This window comes from Balaenoptera borealis, assembly GCF_965194805.1.
Source record: "Balaenoptera borealis genome assembly, chromosome: 12".
NCBI classification, from domain to species: Eukaryota; Metazoa; Chordata; class Mammalia; order Artiodactyla; family Balaenopteridae; genus Balaenoptera; species Balaenoptera borealis.
The window spans coordinates 89,963,331-89,988,098 of record NC_138869.1 but is presented as its reverse complement, the minus strand read 5'-3'; the positions used below and the strand labels follow the sequence as shown (position 1 = coordinate 89,988,098).

Below are 24,768 nucleotides of genomic sequence, written 5' to 3'. Positions count from 1 at the left end.
TATCCTCATGAGAGGCTATGTACCCATCCCCAACCCCAACCATAGGATTTGTTGCATCCTACTCACAAATGGTTATTTTTGTATTTATCACCCCTATTAGACTGAAATTTTCTAAATGTCAGAGGCTATTTCCCTTTCATCTTCTATCTCCCTGGTGGAATGACACTTAAGATGATCTCATGGAGGAACTTCATATGCAGTGGCGTTCCCCTTGGTGTGGGACCTTGCACAGTGGGCCTACAATATTGCTGACACACTTTGCCTAAGGACAGAGCAGGACTGGCCCCACGGCCACCTTGGGCTCCACCTGGCTTGCCAAAGGCCACTGGGGTCCAGACTCTCGTCATAGGATGTTTCCGGAACAAGCCAGACTTGGAGGCCAAGGATACTTGCGAGCCTGGCTCACGCCCAGGTGACTTTCAATGAACGATTAAACAGCCAGCGACTCTACAAAACGCAGTATCACAGGAAGCGGCAGGTGCCTGTCTCTCCATTAAAAGCTGAAAATTCTTACCATGGTCCAGGAATCCACACTAAATAACACTCCTCGTTTGGTATAGTTTATATGTTTTCCAATATCTTTAGTTAGGGCTGCAGTCACGTTTCTATGAAAATCATTTTTCTGTACTTTTGAGCTGCTAGAAAGAGAGAGGAATAAACTGGTTAAGACTGAGGAAATAGCAACTCACCCTGAATAACTGAGTTGAAAACTATAGTCAAGTTAATCACAGGTTAAAAGGTCATAAAATTTTAACATCTGCAAGTTGAAGGAACAGCAACACAAAAAACAAAATTTTAGAAAAACTTTTATAGGAGATTCCACAACATCTTTTAATAAACACATTTCCAAGGTTGAAAAAGCCTGTCCTTAACAAAAATAAGATCTATAAGCGTATAAGTTTGAATTCCTTCCAGATTTAAAAAAAAAAAAAAAAATCAAAAGTCAACATTTCATACAAATGGCCAAGAAAAGGTCATAGCTGTTCGGGAAACCAGTATGCAGGTGGACTGATTTATCCTTAAAGACATGCAATAATTAATTATACAATAAAAATACATTTTCAAATTCATATGTTTTAACCAGTCTACCAATCAGATGCCTAAAGAAGCCAGACAGGTTTCAGAAATGCTTACAGTGGAAGCTGGGCAACAAATGAACAAAGGGGGGCCGCATAAGATACCAGCCAGTGTAGGGATCCCAACAATCTAGAGCTTGCAAACCCAACCTAAAGGCGTTCAATGTAATTAAAACAAAACAAAACTTACCTAATTCGCATAAATTAAAAAGTGAGGGCTTACCTGAACACTTTTTGCACATTTTCAATTCTTTGGAAGGTCCGAACTCTCTCTCACCTTAGCATCTTTTATTGCGATGCCCTCTTTTGGAGTATCAGACAATTGCTCACCCTAAATATCTTGGTTGAAGCATCAGTTCTTCACAGGAAGTCTCCTGTGACTGAGGACACTCTGTGGTACATCCTGAGCACCCAACACTTGTCCTTCCTAATACTCAAGGGTATTTACAAGTTCTTGTTCAGCGCCCATCCACCCACCATCCTCTGAGAGCAGAAACTGTTTCTGTCTTGTTCCCAGTGAGGTCTCTAAATGTCTGAACTAGTTCCTGGCACATAATGATGAGGAAATATTATTTTATAATTTGTACTATTTTATTGTAATTGTATTATTAGTAATAATATTTATTAGGATTAATATAGTTATTAAATGCATGAATGAATGGTTGGTGGTTGGTACCTGAGTCCATCAGGGAATACCACCCCTTAGAATACAAAGTAGATCCTCTGGCCCTCTTCCTCAGAAACTAACTGAGAGGACTTCTCCCCACCCTGTCTTGTTGATAATTACTTTTTCAGGGTGGAATTTGGCCAAACTTTATGAATAATAACAATAATCGTGGTGATAATAATAATAATAATAATACTATTAACTATCATTTACCAGTTAATGAGCAACTTACTAATGTGTTAATTGCTTTACATCCATTCTTGCACATAATCCATACCATAATTCTGGGAGTATGGATATGTACTTATTCCAGTTTGCCAAAGGAGAAAGCTGCAGCTCAAAAAATAATTAGGCAACTTGTTTAAAAATCACACAGTTGTAAATGGAATTTGAACCTGGAAATCTGAACCTCTGTCTACAAAGCCCACGCTTTCAGAGTCTACTGAGCACCCCTCTGAGTGAGTGAGATGTTCTTTTTCTATGAGCCATTTCGGAATCCACTTACCCGTGGGTATTGTTTTGCTGGCTGCCACATGTGATAAACAGAGGGTTCTCAGGTAGGTTGCAGTTACTGGGGAAATAGTCAAATGAGTTAGGCAGTTTTCTATCTTCTTTTCAAGCATGAAATTTTCTGAGAATCAGTGTAACATTTCAAACCACCTCCAAAAGTCTTCATGCAGAGGTTTTATGACTTAGCCAGGCAGGACTGGTAAAGGGACCGAGTCCTACTTGATGAGGGTGGATAAGCAGGTGCTATTACGGTAACACAGGCAGCACCACACGGCTGGTCACCCTAGACTCACAGCCTTCCCCCTTCCCTCCTGATTCCACCTGCTGAGTTCTCCCTGCTGACATGAACCATCTCAGGATTAGAGACTGAAAGAAACTGATTCCCAACTCTGCCACCTTTTGCCCATCTATGCTCAGTGTTTTAATTTCTCATTCTCATTCCTTTAAAAACAAAAATTTATAAACTAATAATTAAATAGGTAACTAAGTATCCCTTTCTACAAGTGAAAAGGCTGCTGATAGAATGTAAGAGGTGAACTTTCTCCCTAACAGTGAACAGAAGCACTAAGGGAGTGGGTATTACATTGTAAGAGTCTCTTCCAGAATGAAGACTATTCTGAAGGCGAGGAAGCTTTGGAGGTCACTGAGGGAGTTTCAGGGCAGTATGAAGGAAGTATGAACCTGGGGCAAAAGGACTGGTTGCTAGAAAAGGAATTCAGAAAAGAGGTGAAAGAAGCTGAAGGCAAACTTTTCCCATCAAAATCTTTCTTAGGGCCAGCTTTAAGCTGAGGAAAAGGTTTTCCCTCAAATTCTCTTTTCTGCACCACCGGGATTTAGACGGCAGCCTTACAAGATTAGCACTACAGTTACAAATACTTTTTGAGTTAAGTAGAGTTCTGGCTGGGAACGTAACTACCATTATTTCACTGTTTCTTTAGGAAAATATACTATGCGTTTCAAGTAACACAAATTTGCTTTGGAAGATCACGTATTAGTAAGTTAAGAAATGGTTATAATGTGAAAATACGTATGCTTTTCTTTCTGTCATGAGTTTGTGTTCTTTCTTTGGAGCATTCTCCAAATTTCCCACAAAGTTGCATAAATTCTGATGAATCTTTCTTTGCAAATGTCTGTAAAGATACAATTAATTCATGGAATTTTCTGCCTTGATAAATTAAGACAGATCAAGAGACAAGAAATCTGTTCTTTCTCAGTTATCTCCTCCTAATTAAAGAATAAGGTCCAGCTACATAACTTTCCTTAGCTATGTTGGACAACTGAGCCAAAGACAAACACCAAAATTGTTTTTCCAATTTAAGGATCAATACACTTGGACTTTATAAAACAAATAAATGTAGGTCATTCACTCTAACATGGCCATGTGTTATGAATCCCTCCAATATAAACTTAACCTTTTTCTAACACTACTACTAGTAGCCCACATTTATCAAGTGCTTACTGTAGGCTAAACCCTTTACATGAGTGATCTCATTTACTCTTCACAATAGCCCTATGAGAAAGATAGAATTATTACTGCCTACTGTCATGCATGAGGAAACTAAGACTTAGGGAGATTTAACAATTTGCTTGGGATAGCTCAATAGAGAGTGACACGTCTCTTAAATTCCAAAGTTCATCCTCTCCACAACTCACATGGACTGAAACACCCACAGCCATAAAGGAGCTTGGGGATTTTAATGAAGGTTAATTTTCACTATTAAAAGTGCTATTTATATTGGATGGTTTCCATCTGCCACACTGTTACTTGCCGAGTCTTAAAAGCAAGGCTAAGGTCAAATTTATCAAAGGGAATTTTGTTTCAAATCAACACAATATATATAAGTGTGTTGTATATACATATACACATATATGTTGTATATATAATATAAAACATAATATATAATTATGGTTAACATTCTTTGAATACTAGCAAATGTTTTAAGGGCAAAGGAACATCATCCAGTGTATAGTATTCTGGAGCTGTGCTTATACAGGCCCCTGAACTTATAAAGCCCAACCCTCCTATGATCCTCACCCAGAATAGCCACCCCAGTGCAGCTCCTGCCACAGAACCCTCTTTCTCCCTGCCCCCTGCTGCTTAAGTTTCCCACCCTGCCCTTTCCCTGAAGCAGGTGCTGCCTCCAGGGGTCCCTATCCAGACCCATCCCTACCCTGCTCAGTTCAACAGCGTGGGAGGGAGGGGCTGCATCCTCAGTGGTATGGTCGGACATGGGTTCTGAGAGAACCTTGGCTCCCTCAGACCATGAACAGATTCTGTGAGAGCCGAGGTGTCTACTACAGCTGGAACTGGGGACAAGACCAGTCTACCCTGGTCTACGCGCCATCCGAGTCTCTGATGGACACTCGTCCTAGGTGTGCTGGGGAGGAACAGAAAAGGAGCTAGAGGTTGAGCAACTGTCCCATCTGGGCTAGATGTCAAATTCCAACAGAAGGCTGAGCTTTACAAATGCATTCATTTCCGATTTCATTTTGGAGTGTGGGGGTTAGGTGAAGTAACCTTTTAAACCCTGGAGCCCTGAGAGCTCGATCGGGTGGAGAGGAGGATGGCCACATCCATTGCTGGAGCTTGGGGAGGCGGACACCCCAGCCCACAGCATGGGGTCTCCCAGAAGAAACAGATGCAGTGCAGCTGTGGAAGCAGATTCCTTCCCACCTGAGCCATTTCTACCAGACCACAAACCTTGCAATATCTACCTCTTCATCCCTAAGACAGGAGAGACATCAGCAAACCTAAACAGATGGGAGCTAGTTGGAGTTTTGAGAAAACAGTTTCCATTCTTTTCCTTCTTCTTTTTTTTTTTTTTTTTTGGCCACACCACGTGGCATGCAGAACTTCCCCAACCAGGGGTCGAACCCATGCCCCCTGCATTGGAAGCACAGAGTCTTAACCACTGGACCACCAGGGAAGTCCCATTCTTTTCCTTCTTGATTAGGATAGGATAGCACTTCATGAGACTTTCTTGTTCTTCATTTGATCAATTGAAAAACCTGAGAGTTATGTTGGGGACAGGGTAGCAAAGCAGGGAGTGATTGGAAGGAGAAATAGAGTAAGAATTCACCTGGTCCCATTCTTTAACATGAAACTTGTTAGACGGTAAATATTAGTGGACCAAAATGCCATATCATCCAGTCCTCCTAGGAAGTATTCTTGAAATTGTTCCACCAAAAACGGGGACTTTCTAGAATAAGTGGGATAAAGCTATGGCAAAGAGAAAGAAAAATAAGTCAATAAATAAATGAATCAAGTGCTTCTCAAGGTATCTTTATAACACTTTAAGATTTTGAAGAATAAATGCCTTTACCTTGGAAATAGCTAACATCTCACCATACCTGCAACATAAACAATAATTTTAACTGTGAGCTGTGGTTTCCACAAAGAAATGAGGCAAATTAATGAGGAAGAGATTCCAGCAACACGTATCCACTATCAAGCAACTGCCTTTGAACAAGCAAAATCCATAAATCCAATACCCACTCTCAGAAAACTAAAACATTGGAAAGTGTGTTAAGGAAGTCACAATAAAATCGACTGCAAATATTCCTCTAGTTACACTTACATTTCCAAGAACTGAAGGTATGAACAGTCAACAATGGCATTTTTGGTGATGACTGCTCGGCCATAGAGTTTCTTATAAATTTCCAGGAGATCTTCAACAGGCACATACCTGAGAAAAGCATTAGAATAAGAGTTGTTTTGATTCTGAAGTTGAAGATAATAACAGCAGCAGTAGCAGCTACCAGTTATTCCAGGATTATTATGTGCCAGACACCATGCAAAGGGCTTTACATTCATTATTTATTTAATCCTACCAACAACCCCGAGTGGTTGGTGCTATCATAGTCCTACTTCACATACAGGAAACTAAGGCACAGAAAAGTTCAGTAATTTGCCCAATGCTGAAGAGCAAACTGGTACCCTAATCAAATATTTATACAAAGATAAGTAACTATAAAATATAAAAAGAATGTTTAGTTTTGTGAATTCAGAGTTCAAGGAGCTATATAAAGTATTTTTATTCTTTTGAGTCGAATTACTCTCAAAAATCATTGTTTTAAAAACACCAAAAATGGCTCCTTACCCCAACATCCTACTTTCAGAGTACATAGTGGAAGGTAGTAAAAAAGAATTCTAAGTCAATCTTTTGGTTCACAGATATTAGTTATTTCAGTTGGAAGAAGAGCAGCATTTTAAAAATTAGATTTATACTGTTATCTTTTATCTTTACTTAAAAAAACCTTAGAATATACCAGACAGAAATCACAACCAATAAAACCTGATTTTAGTATATTTATAAGAAGGAATCTATTGAGATGTCCATTTTTTACTTCACAAGCGCACCAGAATGGTCCTCCCCATAAACATAGCTAGACAAAATAACAAAAATATTTTTTTAGATGAATCACCAAGCTATCGAGAAAGTGAAATTTTTCCAAAAGCCAAAAACAAATTGAAACTGGAAACTTTGGGAGGTAAGCGTGTGAGAAAGCCAGCTTTTGCCCTGGAGACATCTGCTAAACCTGGGAACCTAGGAGTTTTTTGTTTTGTTTTGTTTTGTTTGTTTGTTTGATAGCTGTGTGGTATGCAGGAGACAGGAGATAAAGTATAGGAACCACCAAATACCAAAAGTGGGCCCTCTCAGAGGAAACTCCTCATTAAAGGCTATACCGTCTGCATGAATATTAGTTAGAAATAAACTCAACATACCAACAAGGACAGCAAAGAATCCTGCCTGTCTTCATCTTGGCAAAGGATAGAGAGAGGGAAAAATATCTCCCCTGAGAACTGGTAACAACTACCCAGCCCCACAAATGTTTTGTCTTTCATTCATGCCAGCTGTGTAGTCAGAACAACTTCAAGGGTTGAATGTAACTTAATGTGGTCCCAGGTTGTGCCTTGAGGTAGCATGCAGAAGGCAAGACAAACCTTCTCTGGAGAAATGCAACTCAATGCAAGCCTCGAGTAATTCAAGCACCAGTGAATATAACCAAAAGAAGACAAGATCCCCGATGACGCACAATTTGAAATGGACGTCTAATCCAATGCAGATGACCTTGTGTGGAGAGTTAGGGGGAAACCTCATGTCACTGCTACCACCACCTCTTCCTGGGACATCCAAAGCCCAGCTGGCCTCATCTGATCTGGGAGTGACCTGTTGGTTCTGGGCCTCCCTTAGCTCTAAGGCAGATGGACCAGGGATGGGAATGGGCAACTTGCCAAGCCCCCAGCTCTACTTCCTCTTTGTTCTGTAAGCACTCCTCCCAACTCTCAGCTCTCCATGCTCAGGGGCTGAGGCTGGGACTGAGGTATAGAGTTATGTCACCTGACTGCTTAGTAAACATTTGAAGAAAAAACAAACAACAAAAAGTAATTACAGTAATATCTGGTAAAGCGGACTTGAAGGCAATAAGCATTGTGAGATATAAAGAGTCACCAGATAAAAAGTTCAATTCACTAGAAAAATATAAGACTTTAAAACTCAAATATATTTAACAACATATCTTCAAACACATCTATGGCAAACTAACTACAAGGAGAAACTGAAAAATTCAACCATCACAGGGGGAGATTTTTAAACAAATTTCTCAGTAATTGTTAGACCAACCGGATAAAAATAGTAAGACTATCTTACTTATAGCTTACAAATCTTCTGATTTGAGCAGTACATTTAATAAGCTTGAGCTAATAAGTATATATATAACATTAAACCAAAAATTGGAGAATTAACATTCTTTTCAAGTACAGATAGAAAATTGATAAAAATAATCATATGCTGGACCTTAAAATCAAGACTCAAATTTCACAGGAACTGAAGAAAAGTAGAAGGAAGAAAATAAATATGAGAAAAAATAATGAAAGAGAAAAAGAACATATAGTAAAGAGGATCAACAAAGCCAAAAGTTTACCTTTTTAATAATAAAAGTGAAAAATATTAGACATGATTGTTTAAAAATATAAGAGAAGGCAGGATAAAAAACATTATGGGTAACAAAGGAACATAGGTACAAATAAAACAAGAAAAAACATAAGACATTATGAACTACCTTATGCCAAAATGTTTAAACACTTAGACAAAATGGAAAAGTCCTAGAAAAATATAAAACTCTTTAAGAAGAAACTGAAAAACTGTACAGTCCTAAAACCATTTTAAAAGTTTTTAAAAAGTCCCTGCTTTTTAAAACATCAGGCCTAGATAGCTTTACAGACAAGTTCTACCAAACATTCAAGAAATCAAAGTTATAATCTTACACAGACTTCCAGAAAATAGCAAAGAAAGGCATACTCCCCACCTGATTTCATGAAGCCAGGATAACTTTAATACCAAAACCAAACATGGATAGAAGAAAGGAAAATTACAGTACAAACTAACTCATAAAGATAGATGCAAAAAACCCTAAACAGCAAGAAGAGATGAAACAAATATAAAAAAAGATGATATAGCTTTGCAAAATTGGCTTTGTGCCAGGAGGTAAAGTTGATTTAATATTTGCAAATAGATTAGTATAATTCACTATATTAACAGATTAAGAAACAAATAACTATCTCAACAGATGAAGAATAAGAGTTCAATACATATGAAATTAATTTATAATAAAAACTACTAACAAACTAGAAATATAGAAGGAAACTTCCTTAATTTGATAAAGGATACTCCCAAAAATCTACAGCAAACTTGATGAAACACTGAAAGCATTTTCTTTACAATAAAGAACAAGAAAAGCATGCTCAATATCACCACTTCTATTGTACTGGAAATACTAGCCAATATGATACAGCAAGAAGGAAATTATGGGTATAAAGGCTGAAAAGGAAAAGCAAAAGCAACGAAGACCCAACACAGCAAAAAATAAATAAATGAATTTCAAAAAATTGTCACAATTTGTAGATTATGAATTGTGAGTCAATTCAAAAGAATCTCCTGATAATTAGAATAAGATAGCTAAGAAATGTTGCTAGATAAAAAATCAAAATTAGAGGGGCTTCCCTGGTGGCACAGTGGTTGAGAATCTGCCTGCCAATGCAGGGGACACGGGTTCGAGCCCTGGTCTGGGAAGATCCCACATGCCGCGGAGCAACTGGGCCTGTGAGCCACAATTACTGAGCCTGTGGTGTCTGGAGCCTGTGCTCCGCAACAAGAGAGGCCGCGACAGTGAGAGGCCTGCGCACCGCAATGAAGAGTGGCCCCCACTTGCCACAACTAGAGCAAGCCCTTGCACAGAAACGAAGACCCAACACAGCCATAAATTAAAAAAAAAAAAAAAAAAAAATCAAAATTAGAAAGTCATTTACATTTCTATACACCAGCAATCAATTAGAAAATATAATTGTTTCCAAAAGTTACCATTTATGGTACTAAGTCTAATAAAATGTGTAAGACCTCAATGGAAAAACTTATAAGATTTTAGAGTCATTAAAGACAACTTAAATAAAACATATAGCATATTTTTGGATAAGAAGACTCAATACTGCAAAATTGTTAATTCTCTTCCGATTGATCTCTAGAGTCAATAGAATTCTAAACAAAATTCCAACAAGATTTTTCTTGGAACATGGCAGCTTGATCCTACCAAGAGCCAAGGCAAGAGAATGGACAAGGTACATTTGAAGAAAAAGGACAGGTTGAGAAATCAGCCCTAATACATGTCAAAATGTATTAAAGCTGTTGTAATTTTAAAAATCACTATTGCTCAGGGAAAGTCAATTAGACCAACAGAACATGATAGAAAGCCCAGAAACTGACCCGCATATGTACGGAATTTTAATTTATGTCACAGAGGGCATTATGGATCAGTGAGGAAGGGCAGACTATTGATAAATGGTTCTGAGACAATCGGTTATTTCTACAGGAAAAAAGTAAAATTTCTATCACAGAATCTACAAAAAAATAACTCCAGGTAAATTAAAGATATAAAGTTAAGAAATGAAACTATAAATGATTTAGAAGGCTAGGTAGGAGAATAACCTCATGCCCTCAAGGTAGGGAAGGATTTCTTAAATAAGACATCAAAAGTACAAATTACAAAAGAAAGGACTGATATATTCAACTACATTAAAATTAACAAATTCTGTTTATCAAGATACACCGTAAGTGAAAAGACATGCCACAAACTATAAAAAGATATTTATAACAAATAAATGATAAATGGACAAAGATAAGAAGCCAGAATATACAGAGAATACTCAGAAATAAAAAGGACAACCCAACAGAAAAATAGGCTAAAAACCAAACAAAAGGTTTTCACTTAAAATGAAACACAAACAATCGATAAAATACGAAAGAATATTCAACTTCATTAGTAGTCTGGGAAATGCAAATTAAAACTTTAAGGAGATACCATTACACACCAAGTAGGTTAGAACAATTTTAAAGCTGGACCATACCAAGTATTGGAGAACACAGAAGAAGCAGAACAAAGCTGATGGGAGTACAAATTGGGAAGACCGTTTTGATTAACAGTCTGGGATTATTTACTTAAGTTAAACATGCATAAGCCTTACAGCCCCGCAATTCCACTTCTGGTGCCACCTGCCTGAAAGACATTCCCGTCTAGTGCAAAAATACATGTGCAAAAAAGTACATAGCAACACTATGTGTAAAGCAAAAACACTTTACACTACTTACACATCCATCAATATTAGAATGAAGTCAAGTCATTTTGGTATATCCACTCAATAGAGGACCATATAGTGGTGAAAATCAAGGAACTACAGCCGAACATATCAATGTGATTAAATGTCAGAGAAATAATTTTAAGCAAAAACATTTAAGTTTAATTAAATTCTAATTTAATTTCAATTTAATTTTAAGCAAAATACATGCTGTGTAATTCTATTTATCTAAAGTGAAAACCCATATAATATTTTGCATATGGATATAGCTACATGGAGTAAAACTATAGAGAAAAGCAACTAAACGATTAAGAAAACCTAGGGTAGTGATTACGTCAGGTGGGAGAAAAGGTGACGTGATAGAGCAGGGAGGACTTGGAGCTTCTCGGTACCAGCAATGCTCTACTTCCTAAGCTAGGTGGCAGCCATGCAATGTGCATCATCTTACTTTTTTATTTATGAAAATACATTATTTTATATGTTTGGCATAATTCACACATTTTTAAAAGAATCTACTTAGGCTATTCTAATCTTTAGTTTTACTTTTCAAAATTTACGAATGCGGAAGGCTCCTAATTACATTGCAAGTTATATTTCCTAAGGAAAAAATAGTCAAGCTCCTAAGTGCCATTTGGGTATCCCACATTTAAATGTACATTGCTCAAGTGAATCAGCTATATGTATACATATATCCCCATATCCCCTCCCTCTTGCGTCTCCCTCCCACCCTCCCTATCCCACCCCTCTAGGTGGTCACAAAGTACCGAGCTGACCTCCCTGTGCTATGCGGCTGCTTCCCACTAGGTATCTGTTTTACATTTGGTAATGTATATATGTCAATGCTACTCTCTCACTTCGTCCCAGCTTACCCTTCCCCCTCCCCACGTGCTCCAGTCCACTCTCTACGTCTGCATCTTTATTCCTGTCCTGCCCCTAAAAAAAAAAAAAAAAAAAAAAAAAAAAAATGTACATTACTCTTACCAGTGCCGTGAGAGGTAATTAAAATTAAACTCAAACTGGCTCAACACGTCTCCTCCTATGATAAGAGAAAAATATTTGCATCTGGTGAGTTAATGACAATACACAGCATGCTTCTTTGAACACAAATTTGCACAATCCTGATTGTTAGTTCTTCACAGTGTTACAGGTTTCCATTCATTGTTTTAGGTATAAGCACGTCTTTAAGAAAAAGTGATCTTTTAAAATTTTAGTGAAACACATGAATTAAGAAAGAATCACCCAGATGACCAAAAGGTTTTTTACTTTAAGAAGGACCATAAGGGTTCTTGTAAATAAACACCACTCACAAATACTTCGTATATTTAAAGGTAATTTACTATAGAAAAAAAAAGATGGAGTTTACCAATTTAAAGCTAAAGTATTAGGAGACACTAGGCAATGAATTTAAATCTGATTTAAAAAGCAATGCTTTTCTAAAATAATGACACAAGTAAATGATAAAATGTAATGGGTTTTTTTACCAAAAAAAAAAACATATGCAACTTTACAGAAGTACATCTCTATGTGAAATGAGGTGCTCCTGTACTCCAAACAAACTGCAATATTAAAATAGAAAGCTAACTCTGGTTTCTCTTCAGAACGCATAAAATAGAAAGCTAGTGGCAAGAGATTTAAAAAAATACACATTTAAGGTACAATAGTGACTGCAAGTGAAATATAACTAGCGCAAAAGAAAATCTGGTAAATGTAAATAAACAGTACCGAAATCACCAGCCGGATGTGCCTCAGAATAGGAGCCGTGAAAATCAATCTGAGGAAAAAAAAGAGACCCACCTGGTATATCTCACAAATTAAAGCCCACAATGAAGTGAGTAGTGAGATGACAGCCTAACCCAATGATTGTTGGGAATGCCTAGTGGATGGACTCACTTTTCAAAGGAACATTTAATTTTATTGCTTTATTTGTTAAAAAATGATATTGGCAGCTGAGTTGTATACTTAATGATATTGGCAGCTGAGTTGTATACTTAATATCTACGATAAAGCTACTGCAGACATTTGCATCCAACAGGATGCATGGAAAATCTCTACAAAGTGCAAGTTTAAAGTTGGTACAGAACAGTATTAATAGCAATGAATGACCAGAGGGGACTTTCAGAAGCTAAGTCACCAGGTAAGATCACAATTTTTAGTGGTGATATGGCATCCTCATATAGAAAAGTAAGAAGGAAAGAAAACAAAAACATGTGAACTTACTTTTAAATACGGTAGAACCAAGTAGTAGGTATTTATACCTTTGTTAAGAGGTACAGCTTGAATAAAACATACAATTTCTCAAATACTGCTTGTGACTAAAACAGAATATCACATCCATCGCTGTTTTCAGTGCACATTAGTCATTCTGCCCACGTGGATGAATTTACCCGGGAAGCAAGAAGAGTAAGAGGAATGAACAGGAAAGATGGAAATCTAACAAATACCGCATTGGGCAAAGTCTTGTTTCCATGTGAATCTGAATAACCTGAAGTTTTCCTTTTCCTCAGAGGGTCAGTTTTGGATCTTGGGTATGACAGTATCACTCCCATAAAGCCATTAACCTGAAGATATGTACTCACGGCTCCCATTGTCCTAAGGAATCCTTGTTCAATACCCAGGCTATGCCAGCTGACATCTGCCACCATGTGAGACGTAATTCCAAACAAGAAAGCTACCAATTTCTCTGTGTCCTGCCAAATAAGCAAATTAGAGTTGTGTGTGTGGGGGGGGTTATTTTATAACAATCTTATTAAAGGATTAATACAGATGAATTCATTTCCATCATTGAGACTTCACAAAAAAATCAGAGACAGGTATACTGTAGTTTCCCAAAAAACACAAAGGACTTTTTGAAATGTTTTCGAGTGCCTTGGAACTGCTTTCAGATTAATTTACTATTAGAACAAAATGACCAAGTGACATAGCCCAAACTTTAAAAAACATCATTTACTGCAGATAAAATTGAAGGTATAAATTTCAAAACACGAACACAAAACCGTCACTTATTCAGGTATTAACTAGCCATCTACTATGTCCCACATGCTGTGTTCGGCACCGCAGGCACAACGGTGAGCAGCCCTCACAGAGTCTGGGCTGGGGCTGCGGGTCACAAATGGGGTTAATGTAGGAGCAGAAAGAGTACTTGGCAGGAACTGAGTATCTTTAGGGTTAGAGGCTGTGCCTACCTTATCCCAGGGAAGGGGATAGTTCTCCCGGATATAATGAACGCTTGCATTAAGAAATGGAGTCCAGTGAGTGCTCTCTGACACTTCATGGAATTGTCCTGATAAAACAAAAGCAACCCTCAGAATTCCTCCTTAAAAAGTTGGACATTCTCAATCAAATCTTCCACCACCACCTGATGTGTTGCTGCGTCCCTTCGCCTTCCCTCCAAGCCTCTTATTTTCCTGAGTCAGTGTTCCAAGGAAGCCTCTAGAACAGAAGGGCCAGTCAAAAGAAAAAGGAGCCTTAACTGCTCATAGCATCTGGAAACAGCTGGGCTGCAAGAGAAGCTGGAAGTGTTTAAGTTCTCTGCCCTAAAGCTAAGGAGATAAGTTGTCCTTTTTTTTTTTTTTTTGGTTTTGGGGTTTTTTTTTTTTTCAATCTTCTTTTCCATCACAATCAGTCTCCCTAACAGCACAAAAGACAAAAGTAGATACTCCAAAGGCTTTCAAGCATTTGAGTTTATAATATTTTTAAATGGGGTGTCCCATATGCCTCTTTATTCCCGCAGGAGGGGTGAAAAAGACAGGAACTGACATCTACTCAAAACCTTCAAGTGCCAGATTCTTCATAGAGTGTCACATGTCACAGGGGCACTCAAAAGCAAAACTCCAGAGTCAGATCTCTCAGGTCAACTTTTTTATACTGTTGTTAAACAAAAATAACCTAATCGGTTTTTGTTTAATTGAAGTATAGTTGATTTACAATGTTGTGTCAGTTTCAGGTATACAGCAAAGTAATTCAGTTATACATATACATCTTTTTCAGATTCTTTTCCATTATAGGTTATATAGTTCCCTGTGCTTGATACAAATGAACTTATTAACAAAACAGAAATAGACCCACAGACATAGAAAACAAACTTATGGTTACAAAAGGAAAAGGGAGGGAGGGGGATAATTTAGGAGTTTGGGATGAACAGATATACACTATTTTATATATATATATATATATATATATATATATATATATATATATATATATATATATATATATATATATATATATATATATATAAATAAATAAACAACAAGGACCTACTAACCAGTTTTAAGTCATTGGTTTCTCTGAAAATGATTTTCAAGAAGTTGTAACTAAGCAATCTGATTTTCTCCAACAGTTTTCCTAGAGATAAACTTTACCATTCCTGTTCTACAGAATACAGCAAAAATCCAGAATTAAGTATAGCAGTAGCTCTTTTGACAAAACTTCATTTAACCAAATTGCCAGATTAACTGAAGCTCCTTGTTCCCTCTGTAAATCGTATGGACTGAAAGCAAAAGAAAGCCACATCCCAGGACTGCTGGATGTTGGCAACTAGCGGGCCACTGTGCATAGGCCCAAGCATCTCGGTCCCCGTGGCTCTGCTATAGTTTATGGTAGGTCAGTCATGTCTGTTTCTAATCCTGTTTATTAAGCCAATTGTCCTTGTTACTGTGATGATAGAATTTAAGTAGGTAAATTGATGAAATATGAGTTCAAAAAGTGGCTTCTTTGGCAACTAAGTATCTAAGAAATTTAAGTCCTCTCGAAAGATGCAATAAAAGTGAATCACCAAAGAAGAAAAAACTGTTGAAGTAGATATGTATGAGAGAAAGGTAAGATTTAGAAAAACTGGGAAAATCTAGCAGGAGTCTGCGTGAAATTCCATGTAATTGGTACATGTTTTATAATCCTAATTGACCTTTTCACTTCAGTCACATACTGGTCCCAATCTTTATAAGAGATAAGAGGGTATATCTTATCTACTGATGTATTTAAAAAAAAAAAGGGCTTCCCTGGTGGCGCAGCGGTTGAGGGTCTGCCTGCCATTGCAGGGGACACGGGTTCGAGCCCTGGTCTGGGAAGATCCCACATGCCACGGAGCAACTAAGCCCGTGAGCCACAATTACTGAGCCTGCGCTCCGCAACAAGAGAGGCCGTGATAGTGAGAGACCCGCACACCGCGATGAAGAGTGGCCCCCGCTTGCCACAACTAGAGAAAGCCCTCGCACAGAAACGAAGACCCAACACAGCCATAAGTAAATAAATAAATAATTTAAAAAAAAAAAAGAGAGAGAGAGAGAAAATGCTGGAGTTTGCATTCCTCTTACACTCTTCTCAGAACCTTTATTATTGTGTTGGGGTTTTTTGGTCTCTAAAAAGGGCATATGTTAAGCAAAAGTATCTCAAATTTAACTGACAAAAAAATCATTTTTACTTTTTTTTTTTGTGTAAGATATCAAGGAGATGTTAAAAATATCAAGAGACATTAAAGCCTCCTAAATACAGTTCGGTAAATGCTAAATTAGAAGTAATAGGTTATTCTATTATTAGAAAGAACTATAACAAGCAGGCAAAATATAATAATAGGATAGAGAAAGGACAGTGAACAGACTAAGAGGGAAACAGGAAAAAAAGACCGTACAAATAGAGAAACACAAAAGCTGAGTTATCTGGGATCGTAACTAGAGGCGTGAGTAGCTCTAAACATTTCATTGACTTTAAAGGTATCACTGTATTGGGAAAAAATGAGATAATGGCTGATGACCCTAAGACTCCAAAAATGGTTTATGTGGCAACCCTATGTACTGGATGTCTTTCACTGGTCCCCCCCAAACTCACTTTCCATCCTTCTCTCTCCTGCACTGTTCCTCTGAGGTGACCGGCTTCAACTGAATACTTTGTCCTCTGGCTTGGGGTGGGCTGGGTTTGGCCAATGGGGAGAACTGACAGGAGATCAGAGAAAAGGAGGAGAGAGAGGGTGGGGTATTCACTCTCCCAGCTCCCCTTCTGTGGGGTCACAGTGGGCTGGCTGCGTCCCTGACTCAAGGTCTGGCCCCATCAAGCGACCCTCTCCCCGCAGCTCTGTCTGCCCTCTCCCCTGCAATTTTCTTGTATCCTGTCCACACCTTTGTAAACTGTCCCCTTATAAAACTCCCCTCAAATTATTCGGTTTGAGTATATCTTCTACGCCTTCAGGGGCCCTGACTGAAACAACTCATAAGCTCAGTTCACTAATAACACTACCTTGGATTTGCATAAGACTTGACAAAATAACATGCATTAATGCCAACAGCAATTCAGTAACGCTGCAAAGCAGGCATTGATTACTATTAATTAGATAGTAATTAATTAGATATTACTGTGTTATAGATGTGGAAACTGAGACTCAGCACGGAAGTGACTTTTTCAAGGTCACATGCTAACAGACAACATAGAAGGAACAAAAACTCAGACCTTTCGATTTCTTTCAAAATGTTTTCTCTTACTGCCATGAAGCAGGAAAGCAAGTCAGGGTGCTTAGAATAAAGCTTTCAGAATTTCTATGCTTAAGCAGGTAAGTTTTGGTTAAATGGAAAATGCACCTAAGTCACTGATCAACAATAGTGGAAAATATAATGTGTTATTTTATATTTTCTTGAGTCCTAGCTATTCCTATCAACCAAGGAAAAGTGACATCATTTGGTCTATAAATCTTCAGCTTACCTCTTTCGCAGATTCTGGGGTAAAAGGCGTCAGGAAACACGGTTCCAGCCTGATATGCATCCTGGTGTTCAAGTAACAGCTGGGGAGCAGGAAAATATAGAGATTAGAGGGCAAGCGTCAACAGTCTGGGAAAAGCAGGCCCAGTCAATCTCCAGGTATGGGAAGTTAGAACAATGTGATGGCGGGGAGGGGGGTGATGGAAGGAAGGAGTGAAGGAAGGAAGGCGTAAATAAAGAAATTTATAAAAATTCATGTATAATCCAAACAGCACCCTACAACATATAACTTCAAGTTCTTTCCTACCAAAAGCAGACAGGCTGATTAGGTAGTAGCAAAAATCACCTGTTTGAATTTTATCTCCTTTCACTTTTTCTGTCCACCCAGTAGAGCAGGATTTCCCCAAGGCTATTTCACTGACCCAGAACTGGTTTGTGGTAAAATTTTCAATGATCTAGTGACAATCAGTGAAATGAGAAAAATACAGACATATATACATATATATGTGTGTATATATATATATATATATATTACAACCTTTTGGAAGGTTAAAAAATATCCTTTCCCCCTTTAAAATGACGTACAAGTCAGTGGTAGAGGTGTTCTTTTCAGCATTCTTCCTTGGTGGCCTGGCTCACTCCATCCCATTCCGATCCCCTTATGGCTGTGCCCAGATGCACGCCAGAGTCTAGAAAATGAAGACTACATTTCCCAGCCTCTATTGAGGAGCCCACTTCTCCCTCTTTTGCTCCTTCAGCCAGCACGGAAGTGCTTGGCCTTTCCGCAGCCAAGGTGGAGGGGGCCCAGGTGATCACAGGCAGAGTGCAGGGCATCTATTTTGCTCGTACGGAGGGTGGCTGAGGTGATGAGCCCCCAGAGCCAACAGTCAAGGTGGTGGCTTCTTCCTTTCCAAACCACACAGGAGACAGCTGGACGTGGAGCTAGTGAATGGGACAGTGGCTGTCTGATTGCATGGTGGCCCTGGCAGGCCAGTTCTGCGTGTTTTCCTAGGAATCCGTTCTGGACACTCAGCTTAGAGCTCGCGCCTCCATTTCTCACAGTTTATCAGCACTGAATCCCCTAATGCATGGTCTTATGCCCCTCTCAGCATATGCTAGCCAGAGGGGTTTCCACGGTCTGCAAATGAACTCTGACACTATGGGCAAAGTAGAAGTCTGGCACTCCAACTTTTTAATTTTTCAGTAGGGACGTACTAATAACATAGGCTATATATGAAAGCAACAAAGAAGTACCTCAAAGAACTTAAAACATAAGGAAATATAGTATCATCTACTTTTTGTTTTTGCTTTTTCAAGCAGTGTCTCATCCCCGGTCTTCTAAAGACAAAATCTCTTCCATACTGATCGGTGAGGCTGACCATAGGGGTACAAGGCCAGCATATCCACTCCCACTACAGTGCTTGGCTCAGAGCTGCACATTTGATGGAAGCTAGTTCAGCTAGAACTTTCCCCAAGACTTCTCAGCTAGAGCTGTGGGGAAGATGCCTTCCTCACATCAGGGATTTTAAACTTAGAGGTTGAGTCCTGGACGGCCAGTGCCTTCCACTGGGAGAGAGAGCACCATCTAGACCTCTTGGTCCAGCTCTTTCCCAGGGCTATCAGTTGCATGAACCCATAAAGTCTCCTTCTTTTCTAAAGATAGCTGGAGTTGGACTTTTGCCACTTAAAAGTAATAATTAACCTTATTGAATATTTACCTTCCAGCCACTGTTTTTCACTGTATATGCATTAAGACTTGTTGAATCTGCATCTCCCAGTGAGGCAATGTTATTTAACAGGGAAAAATAATTCTAAAGTAAATTTTTAAAAGTAAAGGTGTCAGAAAAATAGTCAAGAAACTGCTAGGGGGAAAAAAAGTACAGAGGGAGGAGGTATCCTTCAGATATAAAAATGTATTTTTAAGCTATAGAAATTAAAACAGTATGATATCAGAACCAAAAGAGACAGATCAATGAAACAGAATAAAGAGTAAAGAAACAGACTCAAGCATAGATAATAATTTAATGCATGATAGAAATGAATAAAGGACGGAGTAACAATTGTGTTAGCACAATCCAACGGCAATGAGTATTCCATTTTTGCAGGGAATCCATACTTAGCCTAGGTGACGCTGACTTGAAGTTGACATTACCAATAACAGGTCACTGGATCCCTATCATGCTTTATGTCAAAATGATACAAGATGAATTAGGGAGTTAAATGTCAAAAATAGATCCATGAAATTAACAAGACACATTTTAAGTGAATAATTGTATAATCTCAGAGTGGGAATGATATTTCTAAGGAAAACATACAGGCAGAAACCATGAAAGATGATGCACTTAACTACACAAAAATTTAAATGTTTCTGCATGGTTAAAAGCATCAGAAACAAATTTAAGAGAAAAATAAATAACCACAAGAATCACTTGACACATGACAGGCTACTATCTTTAATAAATAAGCCATTCTTCACATCAAGATTAGTATTGTAATAGAAAAATGAGCAAGGGCTTCCCTGGTGGCGCAGTGGTTAAGAATCCTCCTGCCAATGCAGGGGACATGGGTTCGAGCCCTGGTCCAGGAAGATCCCACATACTGTGGAGCAAACTAAGCCCATGCGCCATAACTACTGAAGCCCACATGCCTAGAGCCCATGCTCCAAAACAAAGAGAAGCCACCGCAATGCGAAGCCCACACACCGCCATGAAGGGTAGCCCCCGCTCGCCCCAATTAGAGAAAGCTCGTGTGCAGCAACGAAGACCCAAAGCAGCCAAAAATAAAATAAATTTATTAAAAAAAAAAAAGACATAGGCAATTCACAGAAGAAGCAATAGAAATAGTCAATAGACACTTGAAGTATATTTAACCTCATTAATAGTAAATCAATAATTTAAATGTCTGTTAAACCAATAACAAAATACCATTTTCACATATAAAATTGGCAAAAATGAAAAAATAATTAAAAAAATAGACCATAAAAGTGAATCCATTTCCAAATCTGAACATAAAGAAGTTTCAATGAAATACATGAACAATTAAGGATATTAACCCTTTCTTGGTCATGTATGTCTTCCCTGTGTTTTCTTTCTTTCTTTCTTTCTTTTTAATTTGTTTCTGGGCCAAGGGGATTCGACTAGCAGGGCCAGGACTGAAGGGATTTGCCAGGTAATGGATCACATACAAGGAGATCTAGCGTGTAAGAATATATATTGAGGATGATGGAGGCCAGGTTTCTCACTGTTGGAGAAAGGAGCTACAGATACACACATGGAGAAAGCTAGAATAAATCCTGTGCTGATGGGTTGGAACTGGAGATGTTTTTGTGTGAACTCAGGGTTTTAAATAGGTAAAGAGACAGACACAAAAGCCAACTTCAAGTGAAATCTGGAACAGTTTGAGCATCAAGATAAATAATGTTAGTAATGTGATATAAACCACTGAATAAAATAGGAATCCATGACTGTATACTAATATAAAGTAAGAGATAAATGGGGAATAAGGGAAAGCTCTACCTTACAGCAGAATACTAATAAATGTAGAAGGAATGATGGAATCAGATAAACAATTTGGCAACCATCAAAATTATTTCAGGGCTTCCCTGGTGGCGCAGTGGTTGAGAGTCTGCCTGCCAGTGGAGGGGACACGGGTTCGAGCCCTGGTCTGGGAGGATCCCACATGCCGCAGAGCAGCTGGGCCTGTGAGCCACAACTACTGAGCCTGCGCGTCTGGAGCTTGTGCTCCACAACAAGAGAGGCCGCGATAGTGAGAGGCCTGTGCACCGCGATGAAGAGTGGCCCCCGCTTGCTGCAACTGGAGAAAGCCCTCGCACAGAAACGAAGACCCAACACAGCCAAAAATAAATAAATAATTTAAAAAAAATATTATTTCAGGCAAGAATAATCAATGGATGCTAAAGTTTGATGAGAAACAGGATATTTACATTACTTCAATATATCTCCTCACAAAATATTTACTAATTAATTTAAAAAGTAGAAAATATTTATTAACTTTCCGATATAAAAATGTGGCAGACACCATCTTAACCAAGTGATAAAATTAACATCAATAGGACTTCTGCTTCCAGACGTGGGTGTACTTTTCCCTATTCTTCTTGCTAAGTACAACTGAAACCCTGGGCATTATATACAGAACGAATATAAGATGACTCAAAGGTGGAGATAAGTATGCAGATTGGCTAAGAAACTCAGGACCTGAAGAATAACACTGTGGTGAGTTCTGTGGATTTTCTTTTTACTTCATGTATCCCAAACTGGATAATGGAAAAGCCAGCCACCAAGAAACTCCAATGGGTATAGACAAAACAAAACAATGCCACAACAAAAGCCTGCTCTCTCTAGCCACAGAACCAGGAAACGGACAGCCTAGCAAGACAGAGGACTTCTACACAATAACCTCTCTACTCCAGGTAAACACCACAGAGAAACCTGTGGCCCCACCGTTCCTCACCACCAGCTAAGGTCTAGTGAGGAGCCTAGACTTGTCCCCTCACGAGGCTGCAGTAAGGTGCCCCAGCGCCCCAACTACAGTGGTATCAGAAAAGGCTAAGGAGGCAGCCAGGACTTTCATCCCTGCCATCCTGCCCCCTACCCCTACCCTTTGATGTCAGTGAGACCATGAAGAGAGCCTAGGCATCCAATCCCAACTGGCAGTAACAAGGAATCTCTCCCCATCCCCACTGGGGAGGGGGGCAGTGTCAGAAGAAGCCCAGGGGAGGTCAGGACATCCACCTCCAGCCAGCAATAAGAGGCCACCTCTGCCTTCTGACATCAGTAGAGGCCATGGTGAGGAGCAGCAATTAGGCACTCCTACCCCTCCTGGCCAGAGAGGCATCAGGGCAGGCCCAGTGGGGAACCTTGAATTCTAACCCCAGCTGGCAGTTAGGAGGCAGTGTCCCCTGACCCCTTCCCCGACCTGAGTGGTATCAGAAGAAGACAACTAAAACAGGAAGTTTAAATAAGATCCAGTGTCTCATAACCTAATACCTAAAATGTCCAGGTTTCAATCAAAGATCCCTCATCATACCAAGAACTAGAAAGATGTCAAAAGGAATGAAGAGATAATCAGTAGATGCCAGCATTGAGATGGCAGAATTTTTTGAATTATCTGACAAATATTTTAAAGCAGCCATCATAAAAATGCTTCAGTGAACAATTACGAACACAGTTGAAACAAAAAAAACGAGTCAAAGAAATAGAAGATATAAAGAAGAACTGAATGGAAATTACAGAACTGAAAAATACAATAGCTGAAATAAAAGTTCAGAAATGGTACAAGTTGACATCATGTGCCTTCTGGTAAAAGGCAATGAGAAGAATACAGCATCACTTCAATGGTCTATAATATTTTTGCCCAAAAATAACCTGCAGGAGAATCTAATCATGAGGAGCCATCAGACAAAACCAAATGAAGTTGCATTCTACAGAGTTACTGGACTGTACTTTTTCAAACTATTGAGGACAATATAGACAAGGTAGGCCTGAGGAACTGTTACAGGTTGGAGGAGATCAGACAACTAAACACATGCTCCTGGAACCATAAAGTATATTGAGACAACTGGTGAAATTTGTAAGAGCCTGAGGATTGGGTGATAGTGTTATTTCAATGTTGATTTCCTGATTGTGATTATTATACTGTAGTTATATAGATACATATAGTAGTTATATATATGTATATGTATATATATGGTGTCCTTGTTTTTAGGAAATATAGTCCCTCATAATCCATGGTTTTGCTTTTCTTGGTTTCAGTTACCCATGGTTCAAAAATATTAAATGGAAAATTCCAGAAATAAACAATTCATAGTTTTTAAATTGGGTGCCATTCTGAGCATCATGATGAAATCTCGAGCCATCCTGCTCTGTCTGCCTGGAACGTGAATCATCCCTTTGTCCAGTATATCCTGCCCATTAGTCTCTACTATTAGATCTACTATCAAGGTAGCACAGTGCTTGGGTTAAAGTAGCTCTTATCTTGCTCAATAATGGTCCCAAAGCACAAGAATAATGATGCTGGCAATTTGGATATGCTGAAGAGAAGCTGTAAAGTGCTTCCTTTAAGTGAAAAGGTGAACACTGTAGACTTAATAAGGGAAGAAAGTGTATGATGAGTTTGCAAGATATACAGTAAGAACTACTGTACAGTAAGAACAAACCTTCTAGTCATGAAATTGTGAAGAAGGAAATTTGTGCTAATTTTGCTGCTGCACCTCAAACTGTAAAAGCTACAGCCACAGTGTGTGATTAAGTGCTTAGATAAAATGGAAAAGACATTAAATTTGTACAATATTTTGATAGAAAGATGATATTCACATAATTTTATTACAGTATATTGTTATAATTGTTCTACTTTATTATTAGTCATTGTTGTTTCTCTTACTGTGCCTAATCCATAAATTAAGCTTTATCATAAGTATGAACATATGTATAGGAAAATACAGTATATATGAGGTTCGGTACTATCCACGGTTTCAGGCATCCACTGAAAGTCTTGGGATGTATCCCCCAAGGATGAGGGGAACTACTGTACACAAGGGTGTGTTGAAGGGTAATGATTACCACGTCAGCAACTAACTCTCAAATGGCTCAGGGGAAAATCAATACGTATACAGAGGCTCAAAAGGCAAATAGGATAAGTTATCAACAACTGGGGAAATAGGGTAAAAGGCATACAGGAATTATTTGTCTAATTTTTTCAACTTTTCTATCAGTTTTAAATTATTTCAAAATAAAAAGTTAAAATAAGGAACTGGTTAAATAAATTATGGTACAGAAAAGTATGTAATGGTTTAAAATTATTCTGAAGATGTCTACTGATATGGACATGAACAGATACATGACTATATCTCTGATATGGTAAATGACAAAAAAGGCAAGTTTACAAAATAACACGTAACTTAAAAAAAGAGAGAAAGTGCTAATAAATGCAGAGAAAATGCCTGGCATGATTTAAAGCAAAATGTTAACATTGGTTATTTCTAAGATTTTTTTGTTTTTGTTTTTGTTTTTTTTTACAATGAGTTTCTATTAGTTTTATAATCAGAAAAGACGAAATCTATTCTATGGGCAGTGAGGGAGGAGCAGAGCAAAGAGAGGACAGCAACCAACCAAATACCCTTGTTTTGATTTCCTGGTTAACGTACCACATTCTGTTTATTGTTGTAGAAAGAGAATAAAATCAGGG

At 38.4% G+C, this 24,768-nt stretch overlaps 1 protein-coding gene across 8 annotated transcripts in view; it reads right to left on the bottom strand.

The window, feature by feature from the left end:
• GPLD1 (glycosylphosphatidylinositol specific phospholipase D1) overlaps positions 1–24,768 on the bottom strand; it is a 68,631-nt gene that overhangs the window by 18,942 nt on the left and 24,921 nt on the right. For 6 of the 8 annotated variants that reach the window (XM_082346341.1, XM_082346340.1, XM_082346345.1 and 3 more), the window contains 10 exons: positions 17,570–17,648; positions 14,065–14,162; positions 13,459–13,569; positions 12,605–12,653; positions 11,864–11,918; positions 5,832–5,939; positions 5,577–5,604; positions 5,334–5,473; positions 2,249–2,314; positions 515–638 (listed from right to left, as the gene is read on the bottom strand). In XM_082346341.1, coding sequence (XP_082202467.1) covers positions 515–638; positions 2,249–2,314; positions 5,334–5,473; positions 5,577–5,604; positions 5,832–5,939; positions 11,864–11,918; positions 12,605–12,653; positions 13,459–13,569; positions 14,065–14,162; positions 17,570–17,648 — 858 coding nt within the window. The remainder of the gene's footprint in view (positions 1–514; positions 639–2,248; positions 2,315–5,333; positions 5,474–5,576; positions 5,605–5,831; positions 5,940–11,863; positions 11,919–12,604; positions 12,654–13,458; positions 13,570–14,064; positions 14,163–17,569; positions 17,649–24,768) is intronic. The other 2 variants (XM_082346344.1, XM_082346342.1) reach the window with 1 other exon arrangement.